The sequence below is a fragment of the Perissodus microlepis genome, chromosome 4 (assembly GCF_051167445.1).
Source record: "Perissodus microlepis isolate ML-2025 ecotype Zambia chromosome 4, ASM5116744v1, whole genome shotgun sequence".
Lineage (NCBI taxonomy): Eukaryota > Metazoa > Chordata > Actinopteri > Cichliformes > Cichlidae > Perissodus > Perissodus microlepis.
In genome coordinates, this window is record NC_140464.1 from 7,249,350 (window position 1) to 7,277,192 (window position 27,843).

The window sequence follows — 27,843 nt, forward strand, 5'->3', positions numbered from 1 at the left end:
AAACTTTTTATGGGACCTTTTTGTTTTTTATAAATAAAATAAATAAACCCAAATATAGACTTGTTTAAAATGTTTATTTCGAGTTTATTTTGCGCCGATGCCATGCTGTATTCCAAAAAGAAAAACTGTGCTGTTTCACCTACCTTTATGATATATAAATTTTAAAAAGCTTGCATCCTTACATGAATATAGTGGCGTGATTAACGTCCACAGGCAAAGAGCAGGTTGCCCTTTGTCTAGGCTCAGCAAACATTTAAACAGCTGAAATCTTTTCTTTCAGAGGAGGTAAAGCAAACATATGACCCTGATTGTTCAGGCAAACTTTCAAATATGTAAACACCTTCCTCTAAATGGAGATCAAGAGCAGAAAAAAGTGCTTCCACTTTAGTAAAACTGTTCCCCATTCAAATGCCAGTGACTGAGGAGCTGGCGTCCCCTGTTGGTTATTAAAAGTAACTGCTTAGCTCTCAACAACAACAATCAGTTCCGTAATGCCACATTCATCATCTGTGGCCAGTATGTTCATGCTGTCTGCACAGATTTAAAGGGTTGGTTATGAAAGTGAAAACCTGCACTGCAGTCTTTTTTAATTTTTTGGTTATTAGATGGTGCTCACAGTACCAGAGCACTGCCTGCAAACTTAATTAAGTCTTAGTAATGGAGTTATAACAGAGAGCAGAGAGTGACAGAGCTGAGTCACAGCCATGTGCAAAGCAAACACACACGTACAGGTTTGGTAGGCTGGGTGGATGGAGCCTAAGGTGATGTTTCTTTAACCTGGTCATTTAATGAAGCTGGTGGATTGACTGTTTCCCTTACTAAAACACCCATCTGGACCTGCTGTCTGCACAAACTCCTGCACCTCCTCTTCAGGCCCGTGCACCAGCGTATAATAGTATATTACATATATCTTTCATCTCCGCTCAATTGCAGCAACTACTATGTTGGACAGGGTGAGAGATTAAGTCATGCCTGCTAATCCTCACAAGCTGTGATCTATGCAGGAGCAGCTCTGGTGCTGTAGCTGCGCACGCTCCTTGATTTGAGAATATGGGAAGCCCTGGTACTGTTTCTCAATCTCCATGGTCATTAGGTTTCATATTAACTAGAACAGATCACCTCCCCTCTCAAAGGATTTCCCAGTTTGCCTTGCTTATTTGCCAAAGCTGAAACTCTGCCTGCTTCTATTAGTAGAAACAGTGGGCCTGTGTTGTTTGTAGCCAGTCTTCACTGGCAGTGTTAGGAGAGACCAGTCACCCAACATAAGGCCACAGACTGAATAACCCACTTCTTCCATTAATGGAAGCAAACTGCTTTGTGAAAACTGGACACAATTTGTGGATGACACAGTGAAGCATGCACAGTTAAGGATTAACACAGAATAATGACTAACTCTTTAACCATTGTGACATCAAATATGTATGCATGTAGTATGCACATGTAAATAATGTGCATCAGAAAACAAACAAAACAAATTAACCACATTAACATATTCCACATAAAGGTTTCAACCTTTTTCCCCACAGCATTTTATTTCCATTTGTTTATTTCACACAAGCCGACAATACAGAAAAGTTGTGAATAGTGTGGAAGATTATTGGTTTGGCGAGTTACACCCATCTAGAGCTTGCTAACACCAGTTAACTAAAGGGAAACTGGAAAGATCAGGCGCGGTCTACTTCCTGAAAGCAAGACAGTTGCTCAAACGTCTCATGTGAAGGACTGTTTCAAAAAACGAATGTTTTCAGTCTGTTTGTGTATATTTTCGGTACTCTCACTTGTACAGTTCGACTAACTGTGGCAGTACTTGAAATGTGTACACTAATCGCTTTAGTGAAACGAGAAAATCACAACGGAATAAAACAGCCCAGGAATTACGCGGGCCCCATATGAACACGTTGGCCTAGTTAGCAGATGGCTATCATTACCAGTAGCACAGCGCATGTAGTTGCTTTACTTTGCTGCAGTTGAATCGACAAACTGACACAAGCCAAACAATTTTATTTAAAAACGGTCTAGCACTCATGGTTTAATACTTTTTATATTATCGCTACACGGTAGCGTACGCTAACTTACGTTAGCTTACCTAGCTTTAGTGCAGTATGGCGTTTTTCGTCATACTCACACCGACTAGGAGCGTTTTTCTGTGACCAATGAGTTAAACATTAAGTTTATTTTTGTTGTAGTACGTATGGCTTCGTATGTATGTGGAGTCGTGTAGTGTTTAGTTTGGGAGCCACGACACGTAGCGCCCGTTGGCTAACGTTAGCTAGCTAGCGTCTCCTTAGCCGTTAACACGAGACAACAGTGTAAAACTAACACTGCGTATCAGAACGTTGGCTGCGCGGAAAAACTCAAACGCTGATCTACACCACTTCGTCAACTGCTAATAGGATTATTGAGCAAGTGTGAGATCGCCTGACCCACCCTTTAACAACGAGGGGTTCGGAACAGCGCTCTCCACGGCAGCTTCACAATAAATGTCGTTTGTTTACGCTGATTCCAGAGTTCCCCTGGCCCTCTGCCCCCACAACATATCACTCCGCACAGAAGACACTTTTGACACGGAAACATTCAATCTCTCAAATGGCGCCTGAGCAACGCATTTTTATGGCAGCTGACATGTAAAAAAAAGTATGTTTTGAATAAGCTGTATTTACTTAGTTTCTCAAATGAACGTCGAAGACGGACTAGATTCCGCAAGACAGTTTCTTGTTGTAGCTTAAAATACAGGGGGGTTTAATTGTATGGGTAATTTTGTCCTATGTTGGCTGGATGAGTAAATAAAAACAAAGCCTATTATTGTGTGTTTAAACCACGCATATTTGCTCCAGCTTGCAAATCACTTATTTCAAATGTAAACAGATTAACTTTTAGTTCTTCAATTGCAAACACAACCCCTTCATTTGTAAATAGTAGCGTCCGTAAAATGCCCGGGACTGCTTTCTTTGCGTGGATTACGGTCCTGTGATTGACTATTGATCTGCCCAATCAGAAAATACCTTGAGCTTAGCAACAGCAAAATTATTCTCTGGTCCAATCAACAAAGAGTAGGGTAGGCTTTAGCGGACTCGAGATCCTCTTAATTGATTGGTTAAGAAGCTCGCCAGTTATGGTAGACTTGTGGGCTATGTAGTTTGGTGCGAAGGTCTCCGCCAAGGCTTCGCCGAAACGAAAACGTCATACCCCACAATCCATCAGGAGTTGAAAGCAGTAGCATGCGCACGGGTAGAGGCGGAGCTGGTATATAAACACGAGCTCCCTCTTCTTGAGCGGCACACTGGACACTGTTGTGACGGCGGAACGCAGTCTCCGGGTGAACGATAACTCTGACAGCATCGAAACAGTTAATGGTAGTTAGCGACAGTTGCTCTGACAAACCCTTGGAGGAGTAACAAGTGTTTACTGTTCGGAAGTTTACTTTTACTTTGCGCGCGTTTGTTTACAAACGCAAACAATCTCAAAAGTTTCTTTAGTGATTACGCGAGATTGTAGAATATTTTGTTCAAATTAACGTCTTTTTAACGAACTTTTAAACTCAGTCACGGGAGCATGAATATCATCTAAAAATGTGCTAAAGTGGAGCCATAGGAGCGGAACACCAGGATGACTGAGCCAGAGGAGACGACCCATCACCTGAAAACTTCAGCCAGCCCTTCAGGTGGGAGCAGTGGAGACGCGTTGGAGCATCTCCCAGCTAGAAACCATGATGGACCACAAAACGGCGACAGGGGGCGACAGAGCGAGCATAAGCAGGAGCAGCGGGCGGAGAACTGCGAGGATATCAACACAGACAAGTTACGGCAAATGAAAGGCGGGCAGAGGGAGGTGTGCCCTGGGTTAGCAGCCGGAAACGAGGTCCAGAAGTGCCCGATTTCGACTCAGCCTCATCAGAAACGCAGCATCCAAGGAGCGACAGGAGACCACCACACCACACAGGGAAAAAACGGCCAAGACAGACGGCTGCAGGTACAAGTGGATAGTTTGCACATCGACTCTGATACGGGCTTAGATGCGCGTCTAGGCAAGAAAAGGCACAGGCGCAGGACCTCTAAGAAGAAGCGCCACTGGAAGCCGTATAACAAACTTTCCTGGGAGGAAAAGAAAGCCCTAGAAGAGAAGGAGACTGCCAGAGCTTCGCGCATAAGAGAGGAAATGTTCGCCAAAGGGCTCCCGGTTGCCCCTTACAACACAACTCAGTTCCTGATGGACGAGCACGACCGAGAGGAACCCGACCTCAACACCCAGATGGGGGTCAGGCGGCCTTCTGGGGTCGGGGTTTGCATGGAGGACACTGGCAGCGAGGATGAGGTCTTGGAAAACGAGGACCAGGACTACGATGACGGCAGCGGCGGGGGCAGCGATGGCATCGGGAGGCCCGGGAACGCGGGTGGAGAGTTCCTCCAAAGAGACTTTTCCGAGACCTACGAGATGTATCACGTCGAGAGCCTGCAGAATATGACCAAGCAGGAGCTGGTCAAGGAGTACCTGGAGCTGGAGAAGTGCATGTCCCGGTTGGAGGAGGAGAACAACCGGCTGAGACGCGCCGTGGAGCCCGGGGGTCAGAACTGCTCGGTCCGGGTCAAAGAGATGGAGAAGGAACTGGAGAGACTGAAAGCCCAAAACATGGAGCTGCTCCTGAAGAGCCAGCCCAGCAAGGACAGGGGCCAGGTCGCTACAAATTAAAATCCTTTGGATAAGGTAAAACATGGGACTACTGCATTTTTAAAAGAATTTATCATACGTTTTTCTGTAAGCAGTTTGTCACCTGGACAAAATAAGTAAATATTTGACGTTTCCCTTTCTATTTGAGCTGTTAATGTCCCATTCGGTTATTGTTTTCAAGGAGAATTGTAAATATTTCAAATTTGATTTCTTTCTCTTTTTTTAATTTTTATTTTATTTTATTTTTTATAAAGAGGTATTTGAAAAGAAATTTCCGTTTGTTCCTCTGCTCAACTTTGTAGGTATCCATTGACATAAACTGTTCTGATTTTAATTTTAAGAGCAAATATTGTATGTCGGATTATTTTTCTTCTTCCCCCCCCTCCCCTCCTCCAGAAACTGAACAAGAAGGACTTGCAGCTAATTGGGCCATCCTTTCAGATACTTTTTTTGCAAAAAAAAAAAAAAAAAAAGACTTCAGCGTGAACATTTTAACAGTTGTGTGTTAACCTTTTAGTTCCAATAAAATAATATAAAAATTGAAGTTCTGAATCAGACTGCCATGTGTTGTTCAGCCTGTCCTCAAACACAGGAAGCTGCAGCTAGGAGCTGCTGTCAGCGGCTTTGGTCAGATTTCTTGCGAGGATTCCGATATGGGCCAGACACAAGGCATCAGTGGCCTCTGAATGGAAGACCATATGAGAAGGGGGGATGGGATATGGATAAGATGCTCTTTATGAAAGCTTAGGTATACAGGAAGACATGCAAGTGGGATTTTATTGTTTATTTTACTGAATTTTCTAGGTTGTAATACAGACACACTGTGGTTATTATTTTTGCAAAGTCAAGGATCTGCAGAAAATTTTTGTCTTTATTCTGACTTGATAATGGATTTTCTCATCATTACAGCTACCAATCACATAATGTATATTTACACCCGGCCCCCAGTTAAAATTAGTAACTTCACAAGTTTAGGCAGGCCTGATAAAAAGAGACATGGCACCCAGAGATTTGTTTTGCAATTGATGGGATAATTATGTAGCAGGGTAGATGGTGATAGAGGTGTAACTTACATTTTTATTAAGTTAATTTAGAAATAGCATGCAAATAAATGCCTAAAGGGGGTTCCAAAATGTCTGGCGAGTGGTGAGACTTGTTCCTGAAGAGCCTGTGGACAGCAATGCAGACAAGGTTGGTTACTGATCATGTGAGAAGTGCTGCTCATTTGCAAAGCCTAAGAATGTGATGAAAAGTGTGTCTTTACTTTGGTGGGGTCATCCGTTTTAATAGAATCCCATTATTACAGCTGCTACTCACAGAATCCATAAATATTTAAACATTCCCATAAATTAAAATAAAGACCCTCAACACTCCAGATTCCGTTTCCCTATGTCTTATTCCTCTTCAAGCCTCTAGGGGGAGCCAGTCAGCTCCTATTTTAAGATGCCCGCGCTGCAAAATGTGAGGCACAACTCCACTGTAAAAAATGTGTTTTGCGCACACACAAAAGTCACAAAAAACAAATTTTTTTTAAAACATAGTTCTGTTTATTTACATCATATAACCTGCTTTTAAGCACACAGCCACGAGGGAAATGAGTTCAGGCGGACAACCATGTTTTTTTATTTGTTTTTTTCTTTTAGTCCAGTCATTTTCATATTAGTCATACTCGAAAGCAATTCCAAATGTACACAATACAATATGTTACATATTAAGATAGTATGTACAAAAAAAGAAACGCTTTTAAAATACAACAACGACACAAAAGGTAAAATCACATTTCAGACTGTCGACGTTTCCCTTTGATGAGGTTTTTGTTCATCTTTAGGAAACTGGATGCTGTCTGGCATGACCTAATGCAGTTGTAGGGTGGGGTGTGTTAGGTGTACCTTATTCACACACTGTGGATTATTAGGCATAGAGAGGTGACCTCAGTTTGTTAAAAAAAACAAAAGAAGCAGCTGAGAGAATACTATGCTTTTCCCCTCCTCTGTTAAAGGCAAAGGGAGTGCATAGAAGTGTCCTTGGCTTGAAGTGTGCTTTACTTTTCTTTCTTTCTTTTATTTTGTTTTGTACAGCCTCTGTTAGACTGCTTGTATTTAATGTACACATCTTTGGGTCAGTGCCTCAATTATACCGTCAACCACAGCAGAGGAGGGGAGGAGACCCAGAAATAACAAAAGGAAATGGAAGGATAAGAACAGAGCATGGCACTGCAGAACAAAAACACATTCCAGAAATCAGGCACTTGTAGAAAAAACCTTGAGGTAAGACGAGACTAGAACCTATTTATTATTATCATTCTTCTTCTCTTTCACTGGGTTATTATTTGGTCGCAGGGAAACAAGCAAGCCTTTTGTGACTTCTGAATTTGCACCTCTCGCTCGGGTCGTGTTTTTTTCGCTACTGCAAATTGGTTCTGCGGTCAAGACGAGACAGAAACAACAGACTCTTGTTCTTCTTTTTTCATTTCCTCCAACGTACCATTTCTCCACTCAGGGAAGATTTATTAGAACCTGACCTTGTGTGCTGAAAACACCAAAAAAAAAAGAAAAAGAAAATCCTACACCAGTCTGTTAAACACTGTCAGGCATCTTCTTTTGAGCTCCTGTGTTCAGTGAATATGAGCTGATCTGTTGAGGCAATGCTCAGTAATCCCAGACTTGAAGCCCTGGCGGCATGATCAGCTGTCTGCAAACTGTCCGATATCACATAATAATTACCTGATTAAAATTCAGAACTTGCTACATGTTGTTACTACAGAGTGTTGTGTACATTTTGTGTAACTAGCCACGAGATAATCTTTATTATAAGACTTATCTCGTGAGATAAAGGTTTCCTGCACAGTGCTGTGAATCAGAAAGGCCATCTATGAGGAAATAAGGAATACGTTTAGTCGTGTTTATCTCGTCGCCTTTAAACAGGTACACCCAAGAGGTGAAATTGCAATAAATTTTACTTTAATACAAAATATATATATTTAATATATATATATATATATATATATATTGAATATAAAACAAAAACAAATAATATATTAAGGGAAACATTTCAAGTAACATCTTGAAAACAAAACCAAACAAAAAAACGACTGTGCACTTATTTGCACTTTTGTAAACCTTAAAAAAAAGACCTAAAAAAAAAGTACAAACAAATATTATAACATAATATTTATATTTACAGGGTTAACTTAACAAGGCTTTGTACAAATGTTACAAAAATCGTTTAACACAAACACCTGCACGTTTAGACATGGTCACGAATATTTTTGGGCAAACACACATAAACATTATTAACAAGTAGAGGGAGACAACTGCATTTCATGTGTTTGTGAGCTGAAGTTTGGTGGAGTTTTACAGTGTGAAAGGTCAGAGGGGAAACGTTAGGAAGACTGATATGAAGAATCAGTTGTTTGCCCTCCTGAAATGGTTTTATATGATTTTTTTTGATTTTTTTTAATAACTGTAGAAGCTGCATTTCAGCATCCTCCTCTGGTCGATTAAAGTTTTAATTTACGTCTTCTGTGATCCAGACAGGAAGGAAGAGAAGACAAGAGGGATGCTCAGTTGTTACTCGAATCAGAATTATTGGCTCTTACGTCGATCGTGATGGCGTCTGTTTGTGTCTCTGTCCTATCATTTCTATAAGAGCACACTTAAAGGAAAAAGAAAATGAAAGCTTTGGCAACACTGGAACGCACCCTGCCATGCAAACGGAGCTCAATGAAAAGTAAAAAAAAAAACAACAACAACAACAACAACAACAAAAAAGGTGGGCCGTTTTTCACCTGTCCACCAACCACATCCCCGTTTGCACTGCTGCCAGTTTACTGACCTGCAGGCCGTCAGCAGCTCAGCTGGACATCCACTCCCCCATCCCTACGCACAAACTGAGAATCAGCAGCTTTGGCCTCTTTTCTTGGAGCGGTGGTTGGGGTCAGGGTTCAAAGGTACTGGTGGAAATTGGAGGTGGGTGCTTGACGTGTAGCGGGTCCTTGGTCAAGACCTTCTGCATCCCGAGGCAGCCCTTGTGTTTTGACCTGGTTTTGATTGTTAGGAGACAAGGGGAACTCGCTGACAATCAGCTGGGGTCTCTTATCGGACATCTCAGTCGGGGAAGCCACCACAGTGTGTCTGCGCCAAGCCCGCTTCTTCCTGCGCGTCTCGGGTGACGGTGGTTTCCGCAGTCCGACGCGGTGCAGGTTGTCAGCTGAGCCTAGCAGTCGGGCGCGGACCTGATCGGCCAGCGACTTCCCGCCCGGGCCGGTCGGAGTGAAGGAAGCGGCCTCGCTGGGCAGCACGGCAGGCTTGGGTCGGGCTGGGCGCAGACTCTCCTGGCTGCTGCCTGAGGAAGTGTTGGTTCTGGAGGTATCCCTCTTTGCTGTGGGTGCACCTTCCGTTCCTGAGCCGGAGCCCTCGGATGGAGCCGTGCCCTCGGGTGACTCCATCAGGTCCAGGGAGCGAGTCTTGTTTTTCTCAGACTTCAGCTTCCTCCTGGCCAGAGTGTCGCACTGGATCAGCTTGTGGGAGTTAAAGGAAGGCCGCGAGTGCAGTCTGTGAGTGGTGGAGGAGGACGAGAAGGAGGAGGAAGAAGGTGTGGTGGAGCGGGCCCCTCCGTCGCTCCTCTCAGTGGAGTCTGGTGTCTGTGTGAGGGAAGTGGGTGGGGTGAGAATGTTACTGGTTGACAGAGCGGGGCTTTTGTAGTGTGTGTAGAGAAAGCTTCGCGGCGGCGCCGGCAGCTGCGTGTTTACAGGTGGCGCCGGGTGTTTATCGGGTCTCTCCTGTGTAAGAGAGCGCGAGGCGAAGCCGCTCTCATTATCTGTCTCGCTCACCAGCTCGCTGTGTTCATCATCAGCATCGTCTCCCCTCCCCTCAGATCCCAAGCTCCGCCCTAAAGTAGAGAGGGTGGAGTAACCTGAAACTATAGAGCGAGCATCCTCTGGAGCTCGCCACTGAGGCCCCTTCACCTCCGCCTGCACCTCCTCCTCCTCGTTTAACATGGCTGCCTGCCTTCCTCCCGCCTCCTCTTCCACTTTACAGGACAACCGATTGGGTTTTACGGCCGGCTCCTCTTGTCCCTCCTCTTTCACTCCGCTCTCTACAACTTCCTCATCCTCCTCCTCCTCGTCCTCTTCTTCCTCTTCGTCATCATCCTCCTCTCCCTCTGCTCGAGGAGCAGTGTCTCCTACTGGCGACTCCACCTCCTCTTCCTCTCCTGCCCCTAAATGTCCAGCTTTGATCGGCTCATGCTCAGAGTCATCGTCGGTGCTGCTGCCCACGCGGCGGGCGTTATGGCGCTTCCTGCGTTTGCGGCCAGTAACCGCTGACATGATGGACAGAGCCAGGAATTCCTTGGCTGTGAGGTCCTTCTTTGACCCCTGAAAAAGCAGGAAATATTACTGCTGAATCTGTGCGTGCAGGAGGTTGGACAATCAGGCTTGCTTCATGTGAGGAGAGGTTACCTTTGATTTCGCTGAATCACTGTTGGTTGAATCTGGGGAAAAGGAAATGGAGACATTTGTGGGTCAGAACGGACGAAGTAAACAAAAGGCCAGAACAGTCATGGTGGAGGACACAGAGGGAGTTGCTGTGATCATCACTTATTTTTTAAAAGGAAAAAAACAACAATAAATAAAATAACTGCTCCTGCACTGCTCCCTGTATGTTCCTACAGACTTTAATGCTGATTTTGCTATGAAGCAGGTTGTTTTCCATCAGGTGCAAAGTGGACAACACCGCCTGGGACATTGCTTCTTAACGTGCGGCTAATTTTTGGATAAAATTGTGTTTATTCTCAGAAAACTGCAAAAAGTTTTAATCAGTACTTCACATGTTGCAGGCAGTGGTTCATTCTGTGCCGTTTTTATGGTGATGGATGCTTCAGGGACTCAGATTAACCTCCTAACGCCGAGGTCATGGCAACCTGTCTGGGGTTAGGGTTAGTTTTGTTTGGTCACATACCAAATAGGAAACATTTTCATAAACAAGAAGATGTTAGATTTCCTATAAGGTCTAATACATTTTGACAGCATTAGACTCTTTTTTCTTGTAGAGGAACATTTTGTTAAAAGAGTGCAGGTTGACTAAGCCCCTATAAAGGGGTCGACAATGACCTGGCAGATGCAGATGGAACAGTTTTGATTGGATTCAATTTATGCATATGATGTTCTGCTCCTTAACCTTAAATGGAAAACAAACATATACAACGGTTTTTTCTGCAGTGAGCAGTGCAGCTGCAGTTGTATCTCCAATTCCTGTGGTGGATTTTTAAAGGAACTTGTTTTCCTCTGTGGCCTCGGACCATAACAAGAACAAAGACACTGAATCACACACTGGAGTTGTGTTCAGGGAAAACAATGATTTGGGGGGAAAGCAGGGTTTGGTGTTGGAGGAGAAACCTCATTAGAAAAATCACGGCACACACTGATGACATCACGAAAAACACGGATGGCATCGGTCAGTGAAAGAAGCAGTACGAAAAAGAAGCAGTACGAAAAGAAACACATTCCTCACAAATGAATGCAGGAATGAAGCCCTGGATTTGTCTTTCGTGTATCGTAGTAAAGGGAACACCCAAATCTCTTGAGAAACCGGGGAGGGTTGGTAAGGTTTTCTGGATGGAGCTGTTTCTCAGGGAGTCAGCAGTAATGACCACGTCAGTGTATTTTCTGCTCAGCTTAGAGAAGTTCTCTTGTTTACTAGAAAGCTAGTGATGACATTCAAAATGTAACACAGCCTTTCTTACTGCTACACTAACATCACTTACCCACTACAATTCTGATACACATAGGACCAACACATTTTTTACTAATGCATTATTAACACATTACTAATGCATTACTAACGCATTACTAACGCATTATGCAGCCCAAACTGGCTTTAGCATATAAAGAAACTACTGTCACTATTTACAATTAGAGAGCAAAGTAAGAAATGAACCGACTGCGCCTGGATTTTGAAAACAACTTTTATAAATCACCCATAAATCCAACAACACATGAGTTCTATTATTGAAAATCTGGCCTCTTAAGTTAACTATGGCGACAGCTATGAGCGGACTTTATAGACAGAAACAATTAAATATTAACAGACGACCCTTTTGAATCGTTTTCATCTGAACTAATGTGAGGATTGCAGGATTTCTGTTTCTTCTTGAACATTTTTTTTTGTTTTCGTCTGTATAATTCTGTTGATTAGTATAGATTTGGTATACGTTATTAGGATATTACACATGTTAAATATGAATTTGTTGGGTGGGATACTTGAGTATTCTCTCCATACCATCACTGGTGATGATCCCAGTCCGACCTTTGAACCCTAACCCTATGTTTGGAGACAAGCAAAAAGTACTTTTTGGAAAAAATTGGGATTTTTCTTTGGCCTTGACTGAAAAGACATTCTAGTAGTACGGGGTTAAAGTGAAGGCTAGGATCATCACTGATGATAACTTAGATCTCAGGGGTAAGGCAAAGTGAAGCTCAAGTGCAGCCCTGGCAGATTGGCTGATCTCAAGCCTACATCAGCTGATACATTTCTAGGCAAATCTCATATAAGGCGCATAATTTAAGCTGCTTTGCAACCCATCTCCACCCCAGCTGTTCTTTTTGCAATGTGTTTGACTACATGAGTATCACATCCTTTGCAACTGAAGTCAGGTCTGCTGCTCTTCCTGCTTGTATGCAGGCTGGCTGTTAGGAAACCTCAGAGCAGACTATAGTAGTCCTGACTCAAATACAGTTATATGTTGCCCTACATAGCAACTTTACAGTTTGACAAGCAAGTACGGAACAAACTGTGAATGTAATTTTCCTTATAACCTTATTTTGCATATATTTTTTTTAAAGATAATAATATGAGATGCTTTGCTTGTTACCATATATGCCAGTGCCACATTAGACATTCCTAGTTCACACTGTGCTGATAATACATGAGAGGACACGTCCCTGTGAGTCCACCCCAAGCTAAACAGACTTCCTGTTACGTCTGCACTCACTTTGGCTACAAGGAGGGAGCTTCCAGCTGCCATCTTGAAGCTTTTACACAAAATATTTTCTTTTGAAGGGATAATGAAACAATGAAACAGCACCATGCAGAGTCCCTTTACAGGCAGAAGTGGGGTTAGGATTTTTACGATGGGGCCACACAGACCGAAATTGCCTGTAGGATGAGTGCAGCGCAGTGCTCGACAAGGCACAGGCCACCAGTGAAGGAGTTGTCTCTCAGTGACAGAGCACAGTTTACACTCCGGTGTCAGATAAAGCAGCTTTAACACTCAGAGAGCATCCAGTCATCCATTAATTCATTAGTCAGACTGGGGCCGACATTGAAGTGACATGTTTTTACAGAGACTTCAGTCTGACGCTGACTTTCAGGAGAGTAATGGAGACCATGGAGACACAAACCATCACCACCGCTAACACACACACACTCTCTAACACCCATTATTATTACTTTCACAGTATGGTGCACTGATTTGGTTGCACACACACTCACACACACAAACAGTGCCATCCTACCGCAGTGGCTGCTCCACAGGCTCAGCTGAGAGAAGGAAATGCAGAAATGTACAGAGAAAGTGAAAGGTGAGCAACATGGAGGGAGAAAAAAAGAGGTCAGCAGAAAGAAGAGAAGTAAAGGCACACTATCAAACACAGAAACACTCAAACTGCTAACGGATGTTCATTCCTTGAGCTGCTTTCCAGTTCTGTTGGAAAGTAGGGAAATCATACTTTAAACTGGGACAAACTTCCAAGGAGAATTCTGAATCAGGCCAGGAATTCTATCAACTGCCTTTAAGCAAACAGAATCTGTTAGTTCTAGAAATATATTCCTTCAGATTAATTGTAAAAACCTCTCAGTGGAACTTCGGTGATCATTGGTTTCTTTTAATATTTATAAATGTATTACTGTTGTCTTGTTTTAGACAAACCTGGCCGCACAACATTCAACACACAAGTGAGGAATTACCTACTTCCAGCTTTAAATGAAAAGCAGCAGCATTCGTTTCGCGTTTACTAATTCTAACTCAGTGCTACTGGTGCGGCTCGTCACAGAAAGGCGGAGCTGTAAACAGCGTGCTCACCCGAGGCTTCGCCGAGCAGAGCGGTCCTGCCGATGTTGGAGAGCAGGTGGTCGATGTTGGGGGCGGGCTGCACGTCCTCCGTGTCCACTGGTGTCTGCAGGGACGGGGTAGATTTACTTTAAAAATTCGGAGCATTGCATCCATAAACTGTTAAGTATCCGCCGTAGTTTTAGAGGCCGTTTGTATCTTTATTATGGGCAGTACATGACAGCAAATGAAGAACAGAGTGAGACAGACTCAAATTGGGACGTGGCTAGCATCTCAATCCCTAGGCCAAGAGCTCAAATGCAGCTATCATTAATTCAGTTCCATTTCTGGAGATCAAGTGTAGCGGCTGCTGCATACTTATGAGACAATTATCATTAGGGAAATATTAGTTATTGAAACTGGAAGAAAATTCCTAGAAAGGTCAATAAGTCTTGAATGATTTGCTTTTGAAAGCATGTCTCAACAATTTCCAATTTCACAAAGATTAAAAATTAAATGTCGCCACCAAACAGCAGAGTGACTTGTTGGGTTTGTCAGAGAGCTCCATTACATCATGAAAAGAAAAATCATAAATATTAAATGACCAAATAAAAAGAAATAATGAATGATGTGACTCCTCACTCAACCAGTAATTTTTCTTAAAATGTTGGATACAATGTTTCAAATTCCCGCAATAGTGGATTTTCTTTTTTTCCTGTCATTTTCTAGAGTAATACAGATTCTTTCGCAGAGCTGCTTTGCAGTTATTTGCAGTGACGTTTGCAACTTTGTGCCAAACATTCTGCACTTTGTTTTGTCAGTTGCAGCATCTATCATTGCCTTTGAAAGCATACCTTCTCATCCTTGTCTAGCTCGTCAGTGAAAAACCAGGTGCACTGCAAGAAAGCCGGAGAAAGAAATACTGAGCATGACTTGGATACTATTAAGGATGTAAGTGAATTATACTGTACGTGCGCGTTTGCATCTCTCACGTGTTGTATGAGCGTTTCTACGATCTTGTAGCGGTCGGGCATGTGAGTGACCATGTCTTTCATGTTGTCCTCAGACGTCCGAACCAGCGTCGGCCCAAACACGAGAGCCAAGTTACGAGGCTCCATCTAGAGACGCCAGGAACATATTGATGACATTAATACCAAATACTTAACAGTGATACATTTCGTCCGCATTTACAAATTCCCTTTATCCCACCTTGTTTTTATCCGAGTTGTCGGCTACAGTCTTCAGGTGACCAACCAGGAACTTGAGAGTGTGGTAATAATGATCTGGGAGGTCGCGGATCTATACAAATGAAAGGAAAACAGAGTGAAACGTCAAAACCGTAAACCTGTTTAACCTGCCCGACTTCTGCGCGCATCTAACCCAAGCGGGTAAACACATACCAACTTCTTCATGGTCTTCAGTCTGTCGGATGCATTTTCCATCCGATTGGCATCGATGAAGTCGTTGTACTTGTCTGTTAAGATATGAGAAGATATAAAAAGTCAGATGAAGCTGTGTGATTAGGCTGCACAGCGATGTTTTGCGATGGCATGTTGGAACCTGTTGGTCTCACCGTTGGTGAAGAGTGGCTCTGGGAGTTTCCTGAAGAAGGATTTGAGTAAGCTACTGACGACATTGAGGTCCTGCCACTTCTGCAGACGACAGAGCACACAGAGACGACTCAGATATCGTTACCAATCACCTTTTGTACTAAAAGTGCCAGTTAATTGTTTCTTTTTTTCCTCTCTTTGAGGATCGACAGTATTCTTGCCTTCTATGATCATGTAAAAAAAAAAAGCGGATCCCAATGATTCAGCAGGCTTGTAGAAACACATTCAGGAGCAATAACTTCAAGTTATGGTTTTCTGCATGACTTTAGAAGCCTCTCACGTTGTTATCGAGGAATTTCCTGGAATCTTTTCAAACAATCTTTGGAAAGACTGGCAGCTGTTCTTGAAGGTTTTCCATTTCTACCTCTTGGACGATAACAGACTTCAAATTGTTTGGAAATGAGGCGCTCAAACTTGCTAATGATCAGTTTATCAAGTGCATTCAATTAGCAGCACCTGGCACCTGTGAAGCAATAAGTGTGTACTTACTGCTTCTGGATTTTGGCTTATTTTTTACTAAATAAATTACAGCACTGAGGTTCATCTGAGGTTGCGTTTACAGGCTATTTTAAGACTTACGAAGCACCAGATGATTTTTTTATGTGCTGATACGTAAAATCTCAGAAATGAAAGAGGCTGCACTTTCTTTTTTTACACGACTGAATGTATATTTATATTTCTGCACCTCCTCTGCAGGGTTGATGTCCACGCCCTTGTTGAGCTGCTCCTGGAGCAGCGACACCATGGCGTTATTCCCTGGGACTCGGTAAATGCCGGTGTATTCCAGACCCATCTCCTCCACGAGGCCACAGCAGATCTCCACAATCATTGGAACGAACTGCAGAAGGAGACACGGAAACGTGTGATCACAGAAAATAAGGAAAAGGAAAACAGTTTTACCGCATTCAGGTGGTGACAGAGGTCAGTGTGGCTAACCTTGTTATTTGTGCCAGGTTGACATTCCTCCAGCCTCACACCGAAAGCTTTGGGCCCAGCTTTCTTAGCCTTCTTCATGATGTTAATTCCCCATGGAGACTTGGGAGGGCTGCTCTCATCTGTAGGCAGGTTGAACAGAAACTTAGCAACTTCCATGTTGGACTAAACACCTTCTTATCTAAAGGCTGTCACCCATTAAAACAAAAATAAAAAAGGATTTGAAAACCAGCAGACTGCTTTAATAGAATGGGATAAAAAAAATAAATAAATCTCTAAACATTTGAAAAGGTTAGTACTTACTTTGGGCAAGAGTTGTACTTTTTAGGTCAGTCTTATGTATAGCTGCTTTGTGTTAGCATGGTATAATTAAATATTGAAATAATATGGACAAAAAAGAGAAGAAACAACAAAGCAGTTGACTAAAGGTGCCTCCACAACAAGAGTGAATATGACAACTAAATGATGAGCTATTCACAACTTTGAGGAGTTCCAAATACACTCAAAATTGGTCCAATTAATTCTTTATAGTTTTGATCCCAAGATCAGTTTGAAGACAAAGTAGGTAGCAAAGTTAGAGCCCAGTATTCAGCAAATGCCGAATGCCGGCGTGGATGGCTTCTAGTCTCCTCGACACTGACCTTTGCCTTCTGGTTTGGGCGAGCGTGGCGCTCCAGCAGCGTTCTCCGTCTTATTGAGCAGGAAGGGAGGCTTCATACGGGACAACTTGGGAGAGGAGTCTGGCTTGTTGACAGCTGGACTGTAGGGGGAGACAGAGAGACAGTGTAGGTATTACTGTTGTGGTTCATTTACATTTAGCTGTATCTGCTCGTCCGGTGGCAAAAATCCAGGACAGGTTAGAGTAAAATTGACTTCAATTTAAGTTAACCTGCATTTTTCTGGTGTGTGGGAGGGGAATATCCAGGCAGGATGAGGAGAAAGGACAGCTATATTCACGATCGGGTGACTCACCTTTGTTTTCTGTAGTCATTAAGCTTCTTATTAATGAGGGCCTGCCTGGAAAAGCCGAGCTCCTGCGAGACATAAACACGCCTGCATTATGAGTCTGAGGTTTTCACTGAGAACATATTAAATGCATACAGTTATTGAAAATCTGCCCGGTAAAAGTGTGTTCTCTGACCTCGTTGTCTATCTTGCTGTTCTCCCCGATGACCTTTATCCAATTCAGCATGTCCTCCCGGTCCTCCGCTTGCAGCAAGTACTCACAGAAGTCCTGGGTGGTCAGCCGGAGGGCGTGCTTTCGTTTGGTCTCGCTGTACGCGATGTCCACCAGGCAGCCCCGGATGCTGATCGGCTGCTCATCCTCAGCCGAACCTCCAATTGTGGCTCCGCGAAGCACCGCCTCCCGCTTATCCTTGTAGAGGAACAGCGATTGGGAGCGAAGAACCGAAAAGACGCGCTTCCACGGACGCATGGCGCTGCCTACCTTCTGTGAAGGAAAGAGGAGATGCGATGCGACTCCTTTGCTATGCTTTCCAGATTTCTCTTGTAATCAAGCTCGATTTGCCCACCTTGCCCTTCTCGGTGTGGATCTGCTTGTAGTGCAGCCATCCTTCTCGCCGTACATCGCTGTAAGTGATGTTTCCCAGCTCCGAGGTGGAGTGACGTTTCGACCGAACCTCCTCCGCTGTCCCGATGTTGTCCAGAGACTGAAACACAATCGGAAAAGGTTTCAGGAAATTTGTTGACTTTCTGTTTTCAGTTAGCTAGTGTTTAGAGCGGATTTTCTCATTTCAAGTTAGTTTTTATTATCTGAAAATCTTTCGTTTTAGTTTAGATTCTATTGGTTTCAGTGTTAGTTTTAGTCTTTTTTATTTTGGTTGTATAACATTTTTTAACAGAAACCAAAAGTAAGCATCTTACTTTTTCTTTTAAAGTTAGTTTTCAAAGTTCACAAAGTGGTTTCAGCTAGTTTTCACCTTCTGCTTATTTTTTAACTCCCAAGCTTCTTTTATAATGTGCAAAAATACATCAATGCATATTATTTTGTGTTGCTAATTATTGTTTAAATTTAAAATTGCTTTTAAAAATACCATGCAACAGTTAAAAAAAAACTGCACTCTTCATGCTGACCTGGCAGAAGAATACAGTAGTTTCCATACTGCAGGATTTTGCAACAGACAAACCACCAGTTGAACTAGCAGCTATCACACCTTTATGTGTCTTTGTATATGGCCAAATATTACCTGATAAAAGCTTTATTAAAACATAACACAATCCTTCCCTTGCACAAATAAAAAGCTGATTTAAAAAGCTGTAATAACAGAAGACACACTCATAGTGTTCCAGTGTAACCAGCTCACGGTAGCTGTAGTTAAATTATATTTAACGTTGGCAAACGTAAGCCACGTGTCCCAACACTTCATTTCAGACTTTATGACTTTATGGCAGCGTGTCACAGAAAAAACACCTCATTGGTTTTAATGACAAAAGTTTAATATGATTTGTGTCTCTGTAGCTCGGCGGTGGCAGGAAGAAGTCATTTGAAACTCCTTCAAAACCTCAGCCTGAATTTGATAATGATAATTATAATGATTATAATAACTTGTTTTAGATGTTTGTGCAACCATCCATCCATTTTTTTGTATGACCGCATTTAAAAATATTAATGTTGGTTTGCCATAATTAATTCATTGCCTTAGTTAAATAAATACAAATGACTATTTTAAATTCAATGTGAGTTGATAATGATTTAGTTGCATTTGTTTGCATTTTAGCTTCGTCTTTGAATTTTATGATAACATGCAAAGTATTTACAGATCGTGTCAGTTTATGTGCAGTAATAAAAAGTGAGGAACTCACCCCATCTGTGAAGAAGCTCTTCACTCTTTTTGGAAGCCTCCTACTTGAATATAACATCACAACAAAGAGTCGTTAATATTAATAATGTGAAATAGAATTTCTAGCAGATGTCTGGGATCTGCAGTACTTACAAGGATCGTCCGTCCTCTCTGAACGTGTTGAGTCCTTCGTCACATGACTTGGAGCGCTCGCTGGAGATGGCTAGAACATAGGAGGAACGGCGACTGGATTTAATACTGCCTGCTCAGTGAGGGATGAATGAATGAATGGAGAGAACGAGAGAGAGAGAAGAGAGCAGAAAGAAAGAGAAAGAGGAAAAAAAAACAGAGAAAGAATGTTGATGTAATGCCAATCACCAGAGTGGATGGTGTTGGATTAGGAGATTGGGGCAGTGAGGGAGGAAGCGGGAGGTGGTGGAGGAGGAGTGGGGGGGTTTAACAGGGCGAGTGAATCAGCGACTTGGTGGAGATGGTGAGTAGGGACATGAGCTAGAGGAGTGGGGGTTAGACTGGTTTCTTTGGACCGTTTGCTCACCTCTGGCATACAGGTGTACACACCCATATTCATTTTTTTTGTGCAGTTTTTTCACAATCATGCAAGTCTTGGTTTGTACACCACCAATATGGGCTAAATTCATTTGAAAATACACAGATTGGGCTTCATGCACGCTTAGAATTGTGACCAAAAAATGATCTAAACCAATGTGTTCAAGTCCAATCTACAAATTCAACATGCAAACTGCTGAAACTTCATCTTGTCAAGCTATTTTGGTTTTTAAGGCGTTTTAAAGTGAGATTTTAAAGTTCACCTCTCATAAAAACAATTTTTTTTTTCAGTTCTATAAAATAAAACATAAATTTCCACAACTTAAGTGCATCCTTAAGTTCAAGATTTCAGCTTTCCCCCCCATTTGAATAAGGCAGTTAAAACACAATAAGAGACTAAATGCTTCATAAGATGGAAATTACAGCAGTTATAAAATTGTATACTCTCTTCAAATCTCATGCATGCTTTATAAATCCACATCGGAAATAAAAGGAGAATCTTAATTTTTGGCTGCATGCAGTGGTGAGGAAGGGAGGGAGGAGGGGGCACTCACTGCAGTCGTGTGAGAAGAGCCTAGTGAGGGGGAAGGTGAAGGTGGGGGATGCGGGGCTGTTGACCACGGCGGGCGTTGAACTCATGCCGCTGGAGACAACGGAGGACGCCGGCACGTGCCGGGCGCGCAAATCGGCGCCGGGGCTGGTTGGCTCGTCTGTGGGCGGGTGGAGGGAAGGAAGGAAAGGGTGAAAGAGAAGGAGAAGGGTTAGGTGTTAGCAAAAAGGGCGAGAAGGTAAGAAAAAAATGGGTTGGGTTAGGAGAAGGTAAGGAGGAGAGGTTTTAAGGTAGAGGAACGATGAGGAATTGGAGGATTACCATCAGAGAGACTTAAAAAGAAAACGCTTTTCACAGTTTCTTTCACTTTAAATGTGACTATCACCTTAAAACATTTACCACAATACTTTAACATGATGCACTTCCAGATTCCCGTGAGAAGTACAAGAAAGTCAGAAACACACACATTTATATGGTCACTTAAGAACACACAGATGAAGCAGAAGTCACTAAAAGCTCCTGTCCTCTCTCAGGAAAGTAAGCATAGCTGCGACCCAACTACAGTAAGAAAAAGTCCCACAGGAACATGGCTGAACAGGCAAAAAGCTTACAGAAAATACAATACCTGCGTCTTCTGCTGCCATAGGAAGAACTGTTCAGTAGCTAACAGAGAGGAGGGGGTTTTGTTACAGGTTTACTGGCTCATGGTTTCAGTTCTTTGTGAAATCTACCCCAGCGCAGGCATGATCTGATACATGCAAGAGAAACCGTTACTGTCCAAAAGGTAGAAAATAAATTATTGGGCATGAATGATCTTTTCCTTTTCTTTCCAACATAAGAATTCTGGGGATTTTTTTATGCTGATAAAGAAACTTAGTTTTTAAGAAGACAAAGGCATAAAATGGTTAGGATCACACAGGCTACTAGTCATCAGCAGTTTCAGGTAAAGTAAAGGGACATGAAACTAACGCACAGAAACATTCATACACAAACACGCTCACACTTCCTGACTGACAGTGAGGATTAGGGGCTGGTCTGATATTTGCATACAGTGAGGAGAAGCTGGATTTGCCGTGATGTTTTAAATTCTCAGGACCGAAATGCGTCGAGGCTCTGGTTTGCTCTCGGAGGAAACAGCAGAGGGCAGCACAGCCTCACTCCGCCACACCTCAACTGACCACCACATGGTCATTTTAGAAAAACCCTGCACTGGTTTCATATTTAATTTTCCCTATTTTAATAACCATCTCTCTTCTTACAGTCCAGTCCTCTAACATCCTTTGTCTCTTCCCTTTCTTCATGCTCTTCTTCCCGCCCTCGCTTTTCTATTCTTCACTCCTGTGCATTTTAGAGGCCGACATAAGGCGGAAAACATTCCCAGTCTGGGATAAGGAATCTGCCTGTTTACAGCATGGCCCAGAAATAGCCGGGCTGTGGGTTTAACAAAGGCCGTCATTAACAGGCAGCCAGAGTGAGCTCAGAAACACGACACAGAGACAGACCAGCAGAGGGGAGCAGCATACTGAAGTACACTGTGCTGCTGCTCTACAGTACATATAGTAAAGGAGGAATTCCTGACTCAGATTTGTCCTGGACGAATGGTGAAGATAGAAGAAATGCTTAAAGACTCATTCCTCTTTGGAATATTTAATTTCTTAAGAGGGACCTATTGTGCTTGATTTCTAGTTTTTATCCTCTGCATGATATACAGTTCCAAATAATTCTTATTTATCTTTATTACACCTAAACTGGACCTCATTTCATGGACTCTGAACTATCTGAAACCAACCCTTTTAGCTCCTCTCCCTTTAGGGCAAAGATGCCAGCTTTCCTTTGACTGGCTGTCCCTCACAACTAGAAGGTTTGAACTCCATGTGGAGTTTCTTAGGGATATTCCTTCTCTCTGTCATCATACAGAGGCAAGAGTTGAATATAAATAGTCTGAGGCCTGAGTTTTTGCAGCATGTTTTACTAGCTGTACTACCTGTACTCCTGCTTACGAAATATCTCAAAGAATTAACTGACTATCAAACTAACCTGTTTGTTTTACATGACAGATGCAATGTAGCAACTGTAATTCAATGTAGAGAAGTTTAGACCAAGAAAAATGAGAGAGAATGAGCTTTCAATACAAAGTAATTGAAAGCAGGTGCCTGTAAGAAAACACAGAGGGCCAGTACACAGGCCAGTACACGAAGTCCATCATGTCCAGGGTCCAGCTAGTAAAGACAGTCATAGAATGAACCCCCACATAAAACCCTTCATCTAGTAGAGCAGTACAATAGCTGCATTGAAGGCGGGAGCCCCCACTGTTCCCCACAAGGACCATGACAAAAACCTCCTGGCAATTTATAGCTTACAAAGACTCCAAGTGGGCGCACAATAAAATCCTGCAGCAGCATTCGATATAATTTGTCGTTTTCATTTTGTATGAGCTACCAGAAACAGAGAAAGTATTAAACACTTCATTGAATTTAGGAAAAATTCAATATGGTGTACGAGATTTGATAAAAACATACAGTATCTGCATTCAGACACGGTTTGCCTTTGAACTGCTATCTCACAGACACCCATGCTTTGAAAAGAAGAAGAAAAACAACAGCCCATGAAATTGCATGTCCCTAAACAGCCTCTGCATCTGCGTCAGTTAGATAAAGAAAGAAAGAAAGAAAGAAAGAAAGAAAGAAAGAAAGAAAGAAAGAAAGAAAGAAAGAAAGAAAGAAAGAAAGAAAGAACGAACGAACGACTACTTCTTGTCTATCCTAGTTTCAGTTTATGGATATTAAACATGTCCTGACCTGCTGCTCTGGCTGCTTGGTTTCGTTTAATTCAGGTGAAAGTACGAGGCAAGAATGTGCTCTGACGGATTGACAGAGAGGCCGAGAGATGCCTTCCTGGTTTCCTGTAGTTTCTCTCTTTAAATGACTCTACGGGGCAGAGCGCAGCTTGGCTCAAATATCCAGTCATTCCAAGATGGGTCAGAGCTTCCCAGTCAGCTGATTTGAATCTATTCAACATTAGTGCAAGTTTTCCCCAGGCTGCGAGTGGGCGATATAGGCAAGTCCAGCCTCACCGGCTGACTTCATTTGCTTGTGGTTTGACTTTGACTAATGTCCGTGTCAAGTGATAGAATCTAATCAGAAGCCTACAGGGCCCCTTCTGTTTGAGCCTTTTCAGAGCAAGAAACAAGCTCGAACACGATCGCAGTCAACTCCCACTGACGGCAACATATGCAGGCCATAACTGTAGAAAACAAACAGAAAAGACTGCATGTCCTGCTCGGACGGTGCTATGACAGCTCGTTATTAGTATTACTGGTTTAGATTAAAACCATTCAGAGTACTGTCAGTAGCTGTTGAGCTCCTGTCACGCCTCAACACACAAAATCAAACTCCACAGATGTGAAATTGAAAATTATCCCTGTAAACAACAACCCACATTCAGGAAGTCCAGACCTCCACCTCATTTCCTCAGCACAGTGAGGTGACCTTAAAGTCAGGAGGGCAGCCAGCAGGCACATATGACTAATATGGTGCGTAAGACTGTGGGAATACCGCTATTACCCAACGCAAACATTCACAGACGGATCGGAAACTGCGTCTGGGCAGACTCTGGCGTCTGAATATACAGACGAGGAGGAAATTAAACAACACACAAATTCAAATTTTCATCTGCTTTGCATTTCCTCTCGGTTAAGCTTTCGCTAACGTTCAATAAACACTCAGTGTAGATTATATTTTAGAGGACGACTAATGAAATCTCAAGGTCAGTGTGGGGGTTTTTTGTGTTAGGGAAGTAGAAGAAGGGACATGGGAGGAAGCTTGGAGGCTCCCTACTCACCTATGAAGGGGATGGAGGCCAGAGAGTCATCCTCTAGTGGGAGGGGAGCAAGGTTTCCATTTGGTTTGCCTGAGGCTACATCTCCTGTGGAACCGGGAGCTGGGGCTGAGTCTTTGGGATCAGGAGAAAACAAAGAGGGTTCTAGCCCATCCAAAGGCAGGGCGTAGTGAGGGTGACGCATACCCTGGACATTCCTCCGCCCGGTGGGGGGTTTCTGCCTCATCACCACTTCCTGGGTCTGTGCCACCAATTCAGCCTGCCCTTCCACTGCCCCTCGTTCCCTCTCGTGGTTTGTTGGCCTGTACCCTCTGTCCTGGGATTCGGGCGTGGCGGAGGCAACTGGAGTTGTGGTGGAGGCAGTGGGAGGTGCTGGCGTCCCCTCTGGAGGGCTGGTTTTAGGTACTGGGTTCCAGTTTAAGTGGGGGCCAGAGTATGAAGGGTCCCTGAACGAATGAGCCTGCTGCAGGATGCGGCCTGTTTTGCGGTAAAAAGATGGGCTGTAGCTACGGTAGCCCACCGGCTGGTCGTCCACGCTCTGCCCAGGAGGAAGCCGCCTGCTCTGAGTGGGCGCCGGCTGTGGCTGGGTGTGGGTCTGTGGGTGGTGTTTAGAGGTTGGCTGTGACTGCCGGGACACTTGAGGAGCTTGCGCTGCGCTAAAATGGTTGCCCTGCCTGTGGTAAGCGTCAGTCCTCGGGGGAGGCTGGGGGGCCTGCTGGAGCCACGCGGGCCTGTCAATCCGAGGCGAGACCAGTCCAGCTGCTCCTCGGTCCAACATCTCTAATGAGCGACCATGGTGGTCGTAGAGGGCGAGCAAATTTTCAGAGCGTGTTCGAGTATAGTTAGTGGCAGTGTGGTCTCCGTAGGACCAGTATGGCTCCCCTTGGGGTCCGGGTCCTGACTGCTGAAGTAAGAGCAGAGTGTCCTGGGAGGCGCTGTGTGGCCAGCCACCTGTACGCTGCTGCTGCCTCCTTGATTCACTGAGCCGGTCTTGAGAGTAGCTCCGATGGCGGGTCTGCATCTTGCGTACTGAGCGATCCGGCTGCTGGTTGTAGTACCAGTCAGAGAGGGCCTGCTGGCAGCGGTCACTGCGGCTGTGGCTGACCTGTGGCTGAGGGGGACTGGTCCAGGCTGAGCTGGACTTGCGTGGCTGAGCCTGTGAAGAGCTGGCACCATGGTGGTTGGGGTAGTGAACTTGTAGCGGGCTGGACAAAGGGCCTCCAGAGGAGGAAGACGAAGAGTAGGAGCGTCCCCTAATCTGGCCCTGAGGCTGCTGGCTGGTCATACCGTACTGGATCTCCTCTGTGCGGTGGGCTGGACTGCTGTGACCCACACCACCGGGCTCGCCTGGCCGCCCCTCCTGCCAGCTGGCGGGGCTGCACACAGCAGATCGGTTGTCCAAGGGTGATGAGGGGCTGGAAGAACCTGGCCAGCGACTCCAGTTATCCAGCTGGTTCTGGCCCATGGGGGATGAGAGGGGAGCTCCAGAAACCGACGTCGTCTTGGAGCGTGGGTAACATAGGGGGGGTGGCGGCGGAAGGTTTTCAGCTCCCCCAGCGTACGGTTCATTACCCGTCAGGTAGGCATCCTGGGAGTACGCCTAGAGAAAGAAGGGAAGATGGAGGAACCGTGAGAACAGACGTGACAGGAAGAAATGGGAAATTACAAAGGTAGGTATGTAGGTGTGTGTCTGTGTGCGCCTGTGTGTGCGTCTATGTATGTGTGGAATGAGAAGTTTAAATAAAAATGGCCTCTTCCTGTAAACAAGTTTGACAACGGCACAGTGTCGTGCTGCTTTACACACAACAACAGCCTGAAAGGGGAAGCTTCTGAGTTATTGCCACAGTTTGTCCCCGAGGCCTCGGCTCTCCACACAAACACAAACTAGCTACCAAACTGGAAGAATTCCCCCGAGAAAAAGCCACAACACTCACCGCACTGCAGCTAGCTATAAATACAAAAGTATCCTCTAATGTTATCTAAACAAATACAGAACACACACACACACACTTTGCTGCTTTAGGAGAATCCAAATGTAAATAACTAGCTTTAAATTACCCGATCATTTCAGGAATCGGCCACACTGCCATATTTAAACCAAAAACACACCTACTTCCAGTTATTTTTAAACTCGCATGACAAAGAAATTTTAAATCAGAGACAGTTTGACACTTTTAAAGGTTTACCTAATGAAACGTTTAGGCTGTCCAACAGAATCCAGAGCCTTTCCACAGCTTGTGCGTTAAGAACGAAGCCACACAAGCAGAAAAAGAAAGAGCTCACTAACACCGCGGATGCGACAGCTCTGCAGCTAAAACATTCTGCTCTTCATTTTGTACCGCGTCCTCGTCCTAAAACATCCAGACTTTAACTTCTTTTCTTTTCCTTTGTATTTGTGACTTTTCTATCTGCTCTATCGACTTGTTTCTGCCTCTCTCAGATCTTTCCAAACTCCCTCTCTCCTCCTCCTCATCTTACTCCACCCTGTGGGAGTGTGGAGGGAGGTGCGCGGGATTGGTGAGGTCATGCTAGGAATGCAGCAAATACAGGCGTAGCAGCGAGGGGAGGAGCGAGACAACAGAGGAGGGGGTTTATAATATTAAGACACGGCAGGACGCTTGGAAGGAGAGGGCAGTTTGGGGCATTTCTGGGAGGAACGGTGATGTTTCTGCATCTGTGAGAAAGACCAGTTAAATCAGCTCATCTGGTGTTTGTGTGTGTTGACGAGTTGCTCCAGGTTAATGGGAGGGGCATTTAACGATGCATGTTGGATCTTGTGAAAGAGCAACCTGTGGAGCGATAAAAATGTGTTTTACGGAACATGGGTGTGTGAGCGAGAACCGAGTTTTTGGGTTGGTTTTTTTTTTTTCCCAAGCACAAACTTTGACAGATACCAGTGGTTTTAAATGATCATGTGTTGTAATCTAAACACAGAGCGGAGAGCCTGTGAGTCACTCTGCAGCCATTCTAACAAAATCTTGAAATTCTTCAACAGTGACGCTGTGAATCATCTCTGCAGACTTCTGCAGTGTCCTAAAATAATGCATGTAATATGTGTGGGTTTATTTTGTGTGTGTATTTCAGGTGGGGGTGGGGGTGGGGTAAAATATGTGTGAAAAATCTCATACTCACACTTACCAACTGAAGCACATCTTCATCCTTTGGCATAATGGAGAGCTCTAACACGCTCTCACTGCAGGACACGTGCCACAAAAAGAGACAAGAGCAAGAATAAGACTTCAGAGGCAACATTTGTACCTGTGGATTGTTATAGCTAAAATAAAAATACAATAAAATCAAATACAAAAGAAACCTTAAACAAACTCCAGCTATTCTTAAACGAATACCAGTTAGGAATGCACTGATTTGAGCAGGAGGATAATGAATCAGTTCCATCGGATAATCTGAACTGAGGTATGTCACTTGATGTTTCATACCTTCCATTAAAACTCATAATATACAGCAAAAGACTAACAAACTATGTGAAAGGCAGAAAGCCAATCAGAACAGTTGGTTGTTGGGATTTTTTAGTTAATGTTTTTTGCCCTTGTGTGAATTTTTAGCATTTAGACTGATGAAATTATATTATTTAAAAAAACAAACACCTGTGGCCCGGTTAAACAAGTATATTTGTAAAGGTGAAGTCACGCACTCCCTCCTACATTACATTTGGGCCATTAGATATGATTTGGATGCGTCGCATTGATCTGTCATGAGGTTATTCTCATATCTCAGGGTGAAACAAGCTATTCCTGTTGCTGCCTAGCTCGGCTTATAGCCAGATGGTAAGCTGGCAAGCATGAAGATATACATGAGTCAGTGCACATATCTC

At 43.8% G+C, this 27,843-nt stretch overlaps 2 protein-coding genes across 13 annotated transcripts in view; one reads left to right on the forward strand and one right to left on the reverse strand.

Moving 5' to 3' along the window:
* Positions 1 to 3,225: 3,225 nt before the first annotated feature.
* Positions 3,226 to 5,209, forward strand: hexim1 (HEXIM P-TEFb complex subunit 1). The gene has a single exon (XM_084925335.1). It carries the CDS (start codon positions 3,607 to 3,609, stop codon positions 4,684 to 4,686), a length of 1,080 nt encoding a protein of 359 aa, XP_084781461.1. The 5' UTR covers positions 3,226 to 3,606; the 3' UTR covers positions 4,687 to 5,209.
* Positions 5,210 to 6,260: 1,051 nt separating this feature from the next.
* Positions 6,261 to 27,843, reverse strand: part of arhgap23a (Rho GTPase activating protein 23a) — a 67,077-nt gene continuing 45,494 nt past the window's right edge. For 4 of the 12 annotated variants that reach the window (XM_084925326.1, XM_084925323.1, XM_084925315.1 and 1 more), the window contains exons 6-24: positions 27,144 to 27,204; positions 24,015 to 25,611; positions 20,179 to 20,334; positions 19,211 to 19,319; positions 19,080 to 19,122; positions 17,789 to 17,926; positions 17,398 to 17,706; positions 17,229 to 17,290; positions 16,898 to 17,016; positions 16,260 to 16,378; positions 16,009 to 16,161; positions 15,287 to 15,365; positions 15,114 to 15,187; positions 14,923 to 15,012; positions 14,706 to 14,831; positions 14,568 to 14,609; positions 13,747 to 13,840; positions 10,127 to 10,158; positions 6,261 to 10,042 (exon numbers count right to left, since the gene is read on the reverse strand). In XM_084925326.1, the coding sequence (XP_084781452.1) occupies positions 8,609 to 10,042; positions 10,127 to 10,158; positions 13,747 to 13,840; positions 14,568 to 14,609; positions 14,706 to 14,831; positions 14,923 to 15,012; positions 15,114 to 15,187; positions 15,287 to 15,365; positions 16,009 to 16,161; positions 16,260 to 16,378; positions 16,898 to 17,016; positions 17,229 to 17,290; positions 17,398 to 17,706; positions 17,789 to 17,926; positions 19,080 to 19,122; positions 19,211 to 19,319; positions 20,179 to 20,334; positions 24,015 to 25,611; positions 27,144 to 27,204 (4,837 nt within the window). In that variant the 3' untranslated portion in view covers positions 6,261 to 8,608. The remainder of the gene's footprint in view (positions 10,043 to 10,126; positions 10,159 to 13,746; positions 13,841 to 14,567; positions 14,610 to 14,705; positions 14,832 to 14,922; positions 15,013 to 15,113; positions 15,188 to 15,286; positions 15,366 to 16,008; positions 16,162 to 16,259; positions 16,379 to 16,897; positions 17,017 to 17,228; positions 17,291 to 17,397; positions 17,707 to 17,788; positions 17,927 to 19,079; positions 19,123 to 19,210; positions 19,320 to 20,178; positions 20,335 to 24,014; positions 25,612 to 27,143; positions 27,205 to 27,843) is intronic. The other 8 variants (XM_084925314.1, XM_084925319.1, XM_084925321.1 and 5 more) reach the window with 8 other exon arrangements.